Source organism: Psammomys obesus, unplaced genomic scaffold (assembly GCF_907164565.1).
Source record: "Psammomys obesus unplaced genomic scaffold, mPsaObe1.curated_primary_1811, whole genome shotgun sequence".
Taxonomy (NCBI): Eukaryota; Metazoa; Chordata; class Mammalia; order Rodentia; family Muridae; genus Psammomys; species Psammomys obesus.
This window is the reverse complement of record NW_026596046.1, coordinates 18,079,759-18,092,388: the sequence shown is the minus strand read 5'-3', so window position 1 is coordinate 18,092,388 and position 12,630 is coordinate 18,079,759. Positions and strand designations below refer to the sequence as shown.

At 47.7% G+C, this 12,630-nt stretch overlaps 1 protein-coding gene across 4 annotated transcripts in view; it reads left to right on the top strand.

The window, feature by feature from the left end:
- Positions 1-9,201: 9,201 nt before the first annotated feature.
- Arpin (actin related protein 2/3 complex inhibitor) overlaps positions 9,202-12,630 on the top strand; it is a 12,902-nt gene continuing 9,473 nt past the window's right edge. The window contains exons 1-3 of one of the 4 annotated variants that reach the window (XM_055623654.1): positions 9,202-9,485; positions 11,544-11,619; positions 12,041-12,115. In XM_055623654.1, the coding sequence (XP_055479629.1) occupies positions 9,217-9,485; positions 11,544-11,619; positions 12,041-12,115 (420 nt within the window). In that variant the 5' untranslated portion in view covers positions 9,202-9,216. The remainder of the gene's footprint in view (positions 9,486-11,543; positions 11,620-12,040; positions 12,116-12,630) is intronic. The other 3 variants (XM_055623657.1, XM_055623655.1, XM_055623658.1) reach the window with 3 other exon arrangements.

Here is a 12,630-nt window from a genome sequence, read left to right as displayed (position 1 = left end):
AAAGAAAGAAAGAAAGAAAGAAAGAAAGAAAGAAAGAAAGAAAGAAAAAGAAAAGTAATGACTGAGAATGTAGCTCAGTTGACAGAGCATTTGCAGAGCCCTGGGCAGCCCCAGCAGGTCATAAAAAGAGGCTTTGTGGTATAGGCCCATAACCTTAGCACTTAAGAAGAGACAGAAATAGCAGAAACTAAAGTCGTCTTCAGCCACATGATGAGTTTGAAGCCAACATGGGATACCTGGGAACTTCTCTACGAAAGAATGAGAGATATTCAATTTTACTCGTAGTTAGAGAAGGAGAGATGGCTCAGTAAATAACAGCACTTACTGTAGAAGCAGGAGGACTTGAGTTCAAATCCCAAGCACCCGGGTGAAAAGCCGGGTGTGGCAGTGTATGCCTGTGTGTGTGTGTATGTGTGTGTGTGTGTGTGAACACTGGGGTTCACTTGCCGGGTACTGCCCTGGCCCTAGGTTTAGTGAGAGACTGTATCAAGGGAATAAGGCAGAGAGAATGACAGAGCAGAATGCCTGATGTTGTCATCTGCCCTCCTACAGAGGGCACAGAGCCTGGTGTGCAGGCACACACACACACACACACATAAACAAATATATATATCTATTTGTTTAGAAAAGCTATTCCATGTTTAAACTACTAGACTCTCCCCCAACCCATATGCTTTCTTCTGAAATTCTTTATAATTATTTTGCCTTTTTTTTTTTTTTTTCCTTAAGGGAGTACCATTGTCCTTACACTCACTGGCCTGACTGATGAAGAATTCTCTTGTTGTCTTCCACCAGCCCTCTGTGACAGGCGTGCTGTGATGGCTGGGATTGCACGGCTCCACAGTGTTTGATGAGACCTGCACTTCATGGTGTGGTAAAATTTTGAGTTGACTCTTTACTTCACAGGTATCAGGGCAAGGGGCCACTGAAGTCTTGGAAACGAAACAAGTTGCATGTCACATGTGAAAGGGGCCCTTAAAGGTGCTTCAGCTTCTCCAGACGATGGATTATGTCTGAAAACTCACTTGGCTTTGGAAATACATAAAGGACATTAACTTTTCTTTAAAAACTAAAGCTCGGGGGCTGGAGAGTGGTCAGTGGTTAAGAGAGTTCACTGTTCTTGTAGAGGACTAGGGTTCCGTTCCCAGCACCCACATCACACAACTCACAGGCTGTAACTCCAGCTCCAGCGGACCTGGAACCCTCTTCTGGCCTCCACTGGCACTGAACACACTTGACATAGCTGATCACGGATGAACACACATACACATAATTAAAAATTAAAATATTAGCTGGGTGTGGTGGAACACAGGTATAATCTCAGCACTCGGGGAGGCAGAGGCAGGCAGATCTCTGTGAGTTTGAGGCCAGCCTGGTCTACAAAGTCAGTCTAGGACAGCCAGGGCTAGCTTGAGAAACAAAACAAAACAAAAAAAAAACAACAATAAATAAATAAAATATTTTTAAAGATATATTTTTTATTTATATGTACGCGTATGTGTCTGTGTGAGTTTGAGTGAAGGTCATATGTGTGCAGGTACCATCAGAGGCCAGAAGAGGGGATCAGATCTTTTGGAGCCAGAGTTACAGACAGTTGTGAGCTGTCTGTGAGTGTTGAGAACTGAACTCTGGTCTTCTGGAAGAGCAGTAAGGTCTTAACTGCTTAGATGTCTCAACAGCCCCATAACTTCTCATTTTAGTGGCATCAGTCTCTTATTTTCTTGGATATCAAGATCTTGGTTATTAATTTTTTTTTTTTCTTCAATGCAGGGTTTCTCTGTGTAGTCTTGGCTGTCATGGAGCTGACTCTGTAGACCAGGCTGGCCTCAAACTCAGAAATCTGCTTGCCTCTGCCTCCTGAGTACTGGGACTAAAGGTGTGCGCCATCACTGACTTTGGCCATTTATTTATCTATTTATCTATTTATTTATTTATTTATTTATTTATTTATTTATTTATTTATTTTGATTTGCAGTATCTCATGGATCCCAGGTTGGCTTTGAACTCACTATCGCCGAGGATGACTTTTAGCTCTTGATCCTCCTGCCTTTGCCTCCCAAGTGCTGAGATCATAGGAGTGCACTACCATGAATGGCTTTGTTTTTCAACGTTCCTAACTGCCTGCAGTGTCCTTCGCCATCAGTGATTCCATCTACCTAGCCCACCAGGTAAGTGTTCTACCAGGGCCTGGCATCCTGGTCCAGATGCCTCATTCCATGACAGCAAATACTCTCACCAGTCCCAAAGGGTAGCTCAAAGAGATTTGTCTTACCTTATGTCCTCTGAACAAGGTAGGTAGGGGCATCACCTCAGGTCTCATCAAGTAGATCCACTGTAGCGTTCCTCAGCTGGAGTCTCATAACCACTTCCTCAAGGCAGCATCAGAGGAGCTCTGAAAGTTCACACTGAAGTCTTCATACTCTAGGATTTTGGTTTTGGCTACCCACTGCCTCCTGCCTGGGAGGGTGGGTGGGATGGGGGTGGGGTGCCCCTCATGCTCTCAAGTGCGGTAGTCCAAGCAAGGCTGCTCCTTTGGCAGCTCTGTGGCCCTCACCACCTTACTCTCATCATGGCTTCCGGACACCAACGTTAGCTGTTAGCTAGTCTGAGGATGACATTTTGCTCTTCCTTTTCTTTTTTCTTTTTTTTTTTCCCCTCAAGGTTCCGTGTCTATACCAAAAGCTGACTCGTGGGCTCGTGACGTGGCTCAAGTGGTGGCGTGCCTGTAGAGCGTGCACCACGCCCTGGGTTTTATCCCCAGGATCCCATCAACCGGGAGATGCAGACCTACCCCAAATCCTAGAACTAGGGAGGTGGAGGCAGCAGCTTCAAAAGTTCAAGGCCATCCTCAGCGACACTGAGTTTGAGACCAGCAGGGGCTACGAGAGACCCTGCCTCAGAAAACGAAATGGAACAAGAAGCTGGCTCGCTGCCATTTCTCCCAGTGATCATGGTCTCATCAAACAGTGGTTGTTGTTTCCCAGCCTGTCTGAGCATCGCACCAATTAGCAGGTGAAAACCTTAACATAGTTTATCGTATTTTTTTTTGTTTTAAGATGTACTCCCAGCCACATGGTGGTGGTGGAGGTGGTGGTGCACACCTCTAATCCTAGCACTTAGGAGGCAGAGGCAGGCAGATCTCTGTGAGTTCAAGACCAGCATGTTCTACAGAGTAAGTTTTAGGACAGCCAGGGCTACACAGAGAAACCCTGTCTTGAAAAAAATAAAACAACAACAACAAAAAGATGAATACCCCTGACTGGCATGGTGCTCACCATTCTGGCAGGGCGGTCTTGAGCTCAGGGCAATCCTCCTGCCTCAGTCTTCTAAGTACTGGTTTTGGGATAGCACCCTTGACCTCTAGTTGTTATTATTTTAGAGACAGTATTGTGAAGCTATTGCCTCTGAATTAAAAAAATTCCCTCTGGAGCAGGGAAGGAGCTTCTCGCACTCAAGAAGCTAATGAAATGTATAAGGCTCAGGAAGCCAGGAAAGTTCCAGGTTTCCCGAGGAGAGTCCGTGCTGGAGCTGACTGCAAACCGGGCAGGGTACTCCAGGGACACAGTGTCACCCATGCTGGAGTGGGCTTCTCAGAGATGTAGTCATTTTGAGTCATCCATGCTCCTGTAGGTAAGCCCTCACCCACACTCCTGCAAATAATTCCAATAAACTCACAAATTCACCAAATGGGATTGGATGGACTCTCTTTTTGGGGTCTCTTTGGTGACATTGGTGTCTCTCCAGGGTCTCATCATATTGTCCTGGCTGACCTTAAGCTCCCGGGCTCAACCAATCCTCCTGCCTGTCTTAGTCAATGTCCTATTGCTGTGATGAGACACTATCACAATGACAACTCTTATAAAAGAAAAACAGTTAATTGGGGCTGGTTACAGTTCAGAGGTTCAGTCCATTATCATCATGGCGGCACATGGCGTGTTAGCTGAGGGTTCTACATCTGGGCCCACAGGCAGCAGGAAGAGAGCCACTGGGCCTGTCTTGAATTTCTGAAACCTCAAAGCCCACCCCCAGCGACGTACTTCCTTCAGTAAGACCACGCCCACTCCCACAAGGCCACATATCCTAATCCTTTCAAATAATGCCAGTCCCTATGAGCTTATGGGGGTTATTTTCATTCAAACTACTACACTGCCAAAGCCTTCTGGGTAGCTGGTCTGCACACCTTAGACATTTTTATGCCACTTCACGACAAGGGTTATTGCCACTGACTCACCACTAGGAATAGTGTTCCTGATGCCAATCAGAGCAGGAAGCAGACGCAGTTTTACAGTCCTCTTTTGAGAGTTTTCTTTCCCCGGACTCTCTTGGAACAACTCTTTCAAGGAAAAAGTGGGGTGTAACGACCATGAGTTGAGATGGGTGGCGTTTCTTTGTGAAGTCACCACAGAGACTACGACAGGCCCGGAGGAACATGAGGCCGAGAGACATCGAAGTGACATTAAGCATTGCCTGATCCAAGGGGTATGATAGATTTTCTCTCTGAAGCAGGCCTCCTCCATTTGCATTTATTGATGGACTGTTGATGGATGGGTCTGGCCCTCCTTCTGGCATCCTATTTCATGTTAGGTTCACTCTCTCTCTTGACTGCTTCCTTTGTTTTCTCTCTTTTGCTCCGTGGTCTGCATGTGTGTTTTCTCCAGGCTATTTCACTGCATTGGTGGCAATTTAGCATGCCATTTTTTTTTTTTCTGGAACCACCAGACAAACCGTCAGTGTGAGATGTGTCAAGCATGCTAAGCTGTGACCTGGTGCATGAATGCGCTCCTGTGCGCTTTACCGTTTTGCTCCAAACAGGGATCTTGACAAAGCCTATATTCTTCAGGGAAGGTGTGGGGGGGGGGGGGGGGGCGGGGGAGATTGGTGTGTTGTAATTACATGCATTGCTTTAGGAAAAAAAAAAATCCTGAGAGAATTTCGATTTTTGACTAGGGTTAATGAAAAACAAATCTTTCATTTACCATTTTACCTGCCTGCTGACTGGAAGAAATTTGCACACACTAGCTTCTGGGTCTTTTTTTTGTTTAAGTTAAAAAAGATTTATTTATTTTTATGTGTGTGAGTGTTTGCTCACATGTCTATCTGTGCACCATGTACATTCAGTGGTATCCACAGGGGCCAGAAGAGAGTGTTAGATCCCTTGGAATTAAAATTAGAGACAATTGTAAGCTTCCGTATGGGTTCTGGGAATCAAACCTGAGTCCTCTGGATAAACAGCCAGTGCTTGTAACCACTGAGCCATCTCTTCAGTTCCTGTTGCTGTTTCTTAAAGTAGGATCTCACTCTGTAGCCCAGGCTTTCCAGCGCACTATGTAGCCCAAGCTGGCTTTGGAACTGTAGAAATACTTGTATCTCAGCCTCCTAAGTCTGGAATGACAGGCATGTGCCACCATGCTCTGCTCGCCTTCTGGCTCTCTGCTTTCATTCCTTGTTCTTGGTCAGGTGTACACATCTTGTTCCATTCACTCTTCTTGGTCAGTTATTCAGTCTCAGTTCCAGAATGCTAGGACAGTTCTCTCCTGTGATTTCTCCCTGCTCCATGACCTCTGCTCTGCTCCTTGGTTTGCTTTGTGTCTTGCACTAGGTAAGTAGGCACAGAGTACAGTAGGATGTCCCTGTCTAAGACAACTCGAGACGACTCTATGAGACGAAGGATGAAAGACAGACCACATTGTCAATTCCACTAACCCTCGTATCAACGTGGCCTCACCTCGTCTCATCCCTTCATCACCTGACTTGAGCCAAAGGAGAATCATGGGTGAGAAAGAAATAGCCGTCTTCACTGATTGAAGCAAAACTGCCTTATCTATGAAAGATTTAACAAAAGCATATGCCAGGGCTGGGGCTGTAGCTCATTTGGTAGACAGCTTGCCTAGCATGCTCAAAGCCTTGAGTTCTGTCTCCAGCCTTTCACAGACTGAATGAGGTAGCACCTGCCTATAACCCCAGCACCATTCAGAAGGTAGCAGCAGGAGACCAGGAGTTCCAGGCCATCCTTGGCTACATAGCAAGTTCAAAGCCAGCCTAGAATACATGATATTGTATTAAAACAAATATTGTCTTAAAACAGTAACAGCAATGGAAGCAAAAGACCAGACCAGACCAAAACAAAACAAAAAAACCACTAGAAGAGGAGGAGGAGGAAGAAAATGAAAAAGGAGATGAAGGGGAGGAGGAGAAAGAAGAGGAAGAAAATGAAGAAGAGAAGAAAAGAAGAGGAAGAAGAAGAGGAGGAGCAATCATCGCCTTTAATCCAGCTCTTAGGAGGCAGAGGCAGGCCTTTGAGTCTGAGGCCACGCTGGTCTATATAAGGAGTTCCAGGACAACAAAGACTACACACACACACACACACACACACACACACACACACACACACACAAAGAAAACAAGCCCTGTCTCAAAAAAACAAAACAAAACAAAACAAACAAACAAACAAAACCAAGAAAAAAAGAAAGAAAGAAAAGGAAAAGGTTCTTCTGCCTCTGTGGTTTGTGCTCTGCAGGTCATGCTGATGGCTGGGAGCTGTACATTCTGGAGATGTGAAGATGTAAGGTTAGGGCAGTTGACCAACAGGTGAAGTCCTAAGGTCAATACCCAGCAAAGGAGAAATAAAAGTAAATCCATACTTTCTGAAATGGTAGCCACTGCCCAGAACCAGCCGATGCAGTGAGGCACTTATTGAAAGTTCTTGCTGCACTGCTGACAGCCCGAATTAATACCTGAAGCCCAGGTAAAGCTGTGAGGAGAGAACTCATTCCACAGAGTTGTCCTCTGACCCACATCCTCATCCGTCATTATATACACAAAATAGTAGTTCTTTAAAAAAAAAAAAAAAAAGATCCACTTTATTCCTTTCTAATTTTATTTTATTTTCTGATTTTATTATTTACTTTTGTTTTTTATGCATTGGTATTTTGCCTGCATGTATGACTATGTGAGAGTGTCAGATCCCCTGGAACTGGAGTTACAGACAGTTCTGAACTGTCATGTGGGTGCTGAGAATTGAACCCAACTCCTGTGGAAGAGCAGCCAGTGCTCTTAACCACTGAGCCATTATTCCAGCCCCAATATTCATTTCCATTCTTAATTATGTGTGTGAGTTTGTTGTGCATGGGACGAGGGTGCCAGAGGAGGCCGGAAGAGGTCACCAGACACCCTAGAGCTATAACTACAGGGGTCTGATGTCCGTTCTGGAAATCAAGCTTGGGTATTCTGCAAAAACAGGGCATGGTCTTAACTGATGAGCCATCTCTCCAGCCACAATAGTAATTAAAAGATTTATTTTGTAATGTGTCTGACTGCCTGGCATGGTGGCATACACCTTTAATCCCAGCACTTAAGAGGCAGAGGCAGGTGGATCTCTATGAGTTCCAGGCCAGCATGGTCTACATAGTAAGTTACAGGCTGGACAAAGCTACATCGTGGGACCCTGTCTTAAACAAAACAACAACAACAACAAAAACAAACAAAAAATCCCACCAACCAAAAAACCAAAACAAACAAAAAATAGAAACTACCACCACCAAAAACAACCCCCCCCCAACACCAAATATATGACTAGTGGCTGAGGAAGTGAATTTAAATGTGGAGATTTACTTTTAAAAATTATTATTGTTTGAGGATTTTGAGACAGAGTCTCATAATGTAGCTCTGCTAGCCTGGTACCCTGTATGGCCCAAGCTGGCCTCAAAATCTCAAGCAATTTTCCTAAATTCCTCTGTCTCCCAAGTCTTGGGATTACAGGTATGAGCCTCAAGCATCAGCAATGATATCACTTTCGATGTTATTTAGATTTTATCATCTATGATTTAGGTTAGGTATGTAGCTCAGTGGTTGTCTGGCATGCCCAAACACCCTGGGTTCTATTTTCAGCACTGTTAAAATACAATTTAAGTAGTTACCACAGAGGACTGTGCAAATGCAGAGGCACTGTGAAGAGTCAATGACCCAGGTAGGGGAGGCCAGTTAGGTGCTATGAGGAGTCTAGGGCTTTAGAGAGGAGACAGAAGGACATTCCTGCCTTCTGGGAAATATGCAGAGCTGCCTGACAGGCCAGAGATGGGCTGGGGCTGACCACTCCCAGGCACTGTGCCTAGGGCCCATTACATTTTTAGAGATCCACAGAACTAGTTCTGAAGCTGGGGATGTGTTCAGTAGGAAAGACCGTTTGCCTAACGTGCGTGACGTCCTGGATTGCACCCCCAGTATCGAATAATTCAGGTGTGGTGGTGGCCCACACCTGCAATCCCAGCTCATGGGAGGAATTGTAAGGAGGGGGGGGGGGGGATTAAAGTCATCCCACACTACATAGCAAGTTCGAGGCCAGCCTGTGATATATAAAATGATGTCTTTAAAAAAAAAAATTATGCTTTGCTAAAGGAGGAAGGACCCTTAAAAACAATGTGACAGAGACCACCATAATGTGTGGGAGAGAGCACTTCCCACGCTGACCCCTCACCCTGGACTCTCCCGGTATCTCTATTGTTGCTGCAGCCGGGATGCACCTGGCACACTAGAATGCGGCCACCTGCGCCAGGGTTTGGTACAAAGGAGCCAATAAAACAAGACGACTTTCCAATGATTTCCAGGTCAGAGGAGACTCCCGGGTGCAGGCTGAGAATAAAAGGCTTGCAGACACTCTGGAGCAGAGGGCACTGAGGGGCTGGAGAAGCGATCGATGGGGATCTGTGAGAAGCGGGAGGGAGAGTAGTGGTAGGTCCCCGAGACGAGGAGAGGGCGAGTTCCATCTTTACCAACCACCGGATGCTGACTTTTATCTCTGTTTCGCCGCGGAAGCAGCGCGGGCTTGGAAAGGTTGAGGAACTTGCCGCGCTCACGCTGCCGATTCAGGGTTCCTTTGCAGCCGATCTGACATCCATCCCTACTCCTTCACGCATCCCTGGAACTCCCTAGGCCTCTGCGGGACCACGGGAGGGCGGAAGGGGCAGCGTCTATGCAGACCACTCTGTCGTTTCCTCTTCTCCCTCCCTGCTCCCTGAGAAAATATTCTCCCACAACCCAAGATCTACAATTCCTGACCTTCTACCGCCGCTTTTTCGTTCATTGATGTGTTTAGAGACGGGGTCTCTGCGGAGTACAGATGAGTCCCGAACTCTCTACCTTTCTGTCTTAGACTACAAGGACGTGAAGGACTGTCATTTGGAAAGCCCCCTGCCCGTGCGCGAGGTCTGACCGTCAGGAATGAGGCTCGGCCCCTTTAAGTCCCGCCTGGGAACGCCCGGGGCAGGCAGCAACAGTTCCGGGAGCTGCAAGCTGGGAAAGCCGGCGCTGCAGCGACCTCCGGGCTCCTGTCCTCGAGGTGCCCCGCCCCGCACGCCAGGCTGCTTCCTGGGGCCGCTGGGCCTCGGCGTGGGCAGAATGAGCCGCATCTACCACGACAGCGCCCTCCGCAACAAGGCCGTGCAGACCGCGCGACTCCGGGGGGCCTGGGACCCCGCCGCCCACCAGGGGTAGGCTGTGCTCTGTCCGCTCCGGTTTGCTGGCAGCGTTTCTCCCGCTGCTGGCCTGGGGTGGGCTGTGCTCCCCCTCTTCCCCCCTGCTAGCCAGAAGTGGACTGGGTACTGGAACTATTGGCTCTGTCGGGTCCCTGGGAGCCTGGCCCCTGCTGTTGGCCAGCGGTGGCCTGGGAGCATCCCTGGGGCTGTGGTCCTCGATCTAAATCGGGATCTGAGTCCCGCTCAGAGATTGATCTGGGACACAGGGGGCCTTGGAGGTGATAAACTGGGGTTGCCAAAGCCACGCTAGGCATCTCGCTTGCTCTTCCTAAGGTTCCTGGCCGCCACACACTGGGAAGACAGGTAAACTTGAAATTCCCTCCCACAAGCACATCTGCTGGAGGGACACCAGACTCCCAAATGGCACTCCAGAGGAGGTGCTTCGGTTCCCACTGACCGCGGTCCGTTCCCCACCCCAGGACTCTAAACTCTAGCCATTTCTCACTACAGGTGACTAGTGCGTGTTGTGGAGGAACAGGAGCGGGAGGGCGGGAGTATCCGGAGCTATTGGCCTTTCCGAGGGTAATAGGCAGGATGGAAGGTTCCATTTACAGTCAGAAACACCAAAGAATTATTCTATATGAAAGAAGCCAGGCCCAGAAAATCAAATGCCGCGTCGTCCAAAGTCCAACTCATAAGGTTTCCAATGGAGCAGTTTCAGATAAAATGAGGACCAGGTTCTGAGGTTCTAATGTGTACATAAAATTGATTGTGAATCATTACACAGTGTATGTATCTGTCAAGTTTTCTTGTTACATGCCTTCAGTATATCCTGTCTTTAGGAGTTAAACATTTTTAGAAAGCACTTGAGAAGAGAAAGAACATAGAGGCAAGGAGTCCTGACCCATCCCTCTTCCACTAATCTCTCTTCTTAGACCTACCCTTTTCCCATCTTAATGGCTCCAAAAAAGAAAGCCCCCAGATCCCAGGTTCTGCTTTTGTGGAAGCTATCACTTGGACGTGGTCAGGGGCTGGTTCTGGCTGGGGTTCCATTCTGTGTGGAAATCTGTGATCTCGAGTTAATCCCCAAACTTCAGTCTCTGCTTTTTTTTTTTTTTTAGCTGTATCTGTGAAAAATAATCATTTCCTCAGGTTGATGACCACGTAGGTATGGATGGGAACAGGAACTTGAAAGCTCCTTAAAACAGTGAAGAGGGCGTGCTGCTCTTCAGAGGACCTGAGTTCAGGCCTCAGCACCCACATCAGGGGGCTCCGAATTGCTCCTAAGTCCAGCTGTGGGGCCTTTGACTCCCTCTTGTGGACTCCACAGACACCAGTACACATCACTGTACATGATTAGTAAATTTACAAACACACACTTACACAGAAATGAAAAATAAAAATAAAAGCACCCTAGGCATGGTGCCTCACAGCCTTAATCCCAGCCCTTGGAAAGGCAGAGATGGGTTGATTTCCCCCTTTATTTAAAGGATGAAAAGGAAAAATGATTTGTTCCCAAATTTGCTCAACTAAAGTCAAGTCATTTATTTATCTGTTTGCAGCATTTTGCTATGTATTAAAGGCTTGGCTTGGACTCACAGTGTAGACTAGGTCAGGCTTGAACTAACAGCAATCCCCCCGTCCGAAGTGCAGGGATTACAGGTGTGTGTCTTCAAGGCCAGCTGTGAAATATGCCTTACGTTTAGTAAGTACTTATAGTTTACAGTGCCTCTGCATTCATGATCTTAGGCCAGCATCAGAGGAGCGCACGCAGCCAGGCAGCTGTTTGCTCCTCATTTGTGGGTAAGAATCAAAATAATTCCTGGGTTGTCTGTGGAGGGGCACCTCTTGGTCTTTGAACAGCCTGGGAAGGTTCATTTGGAGGGATGGAGGTTGTGATAGGGGAAGCCATGAGCGTTTGGTCCCTTCTAGGCGTGCTCAGAGACTGGTAGCTAGGGAACTGGGCTTTCTGTCTCAGTCAGATTCTCACCCATCTGAGTGTGGCTGTCAGATTCTCACCCATCTGAGTGTGGCTGACGGAACCGGCATTCCTCCCTCCCTTCTCATCCGCAGGGGAAATGGTGTCTTGCTGGAGGGAGAGCTGGTGGATGTTTCTCGGCACAGCATCTTGGATGCCCATAACAGGAAGGTGAGGCTGTGTCCTGGGGGGGGGCATTCACAGGGTCTCCTCCCTCACCCGCATGACATCTTGTGCTGGGCTAAGTAAGACACGAGATCCAGGCCATTTGGGAGGGGCCCACAGAACAGATTGCCACAGCCAAACAGGACCAGTAGGAAGGAGACTTTTTGGGCCTGGCAGTAGAGCAGACAGGTGATACTCCATGGTTCTTGCAGGAAGAGCAACTAAAAAGATAGACCAAACCCAGTCTAGCCCGGATATGCAGTCCGCACGCTGCTGTCTAGGCCTGCAGCTCCTGCGCGGATGGCCTGCCTTCTGTCTTTGCTTCACAGCCTCCTCAGCTGTGCTTACACCATGGCCACTCACAGCAGCCACCCTAGACCAGCCTATGTCTCTTTCCTGAGCATTCGTTCTTCTGCCCTCCCTTCAGACAGCCTCTCTAGGGCTGGCCATACCAAGTGCTCCTCCATCTCTATACCTCAGCTTGGCACCAGGCCCTCTCCAGGTGAGCGGAGACCCGGTTCTATATTATCTTATTCTTTTTTTATTTTTAAATTCATTTATTTTTATTGCACATGCATTGGTGTTTTGCGTGCACGTATGTCTGTGTGAAGGTGTCAGAGCCCCTTAAACTGGGGTTACAGCAGCTGCATTGTACCATGCAGGTGCTGAGATTTGAACTCTTATCCCCTGGAAGAGCAGCCAGTGCTCTTAACCACTGAGCCATCTCTCCAGCCACTATATAAAGATCGATCGATCTATCTATCTATCTATCTATCTATCTATCTATCTATCTATCTATCCAGTATTCTGCCTGCATCTATACCTACATGCCAGAAGAGGGCATCAGATCTCATTATAGATGGCTATGGGCCACCCTGTGGGTGCTGGGAATTGAACTCAGGACCTTTGGGAGAACAGCCAGTGCTGTTAGCCTCCAAGCCATCTCTCCAGCCTCCCCCCTCCACCTTTCTTCTCCTTCTTTTCTCCTCCTCCTCCTCCTCCTCCTCCTCCTCCTCC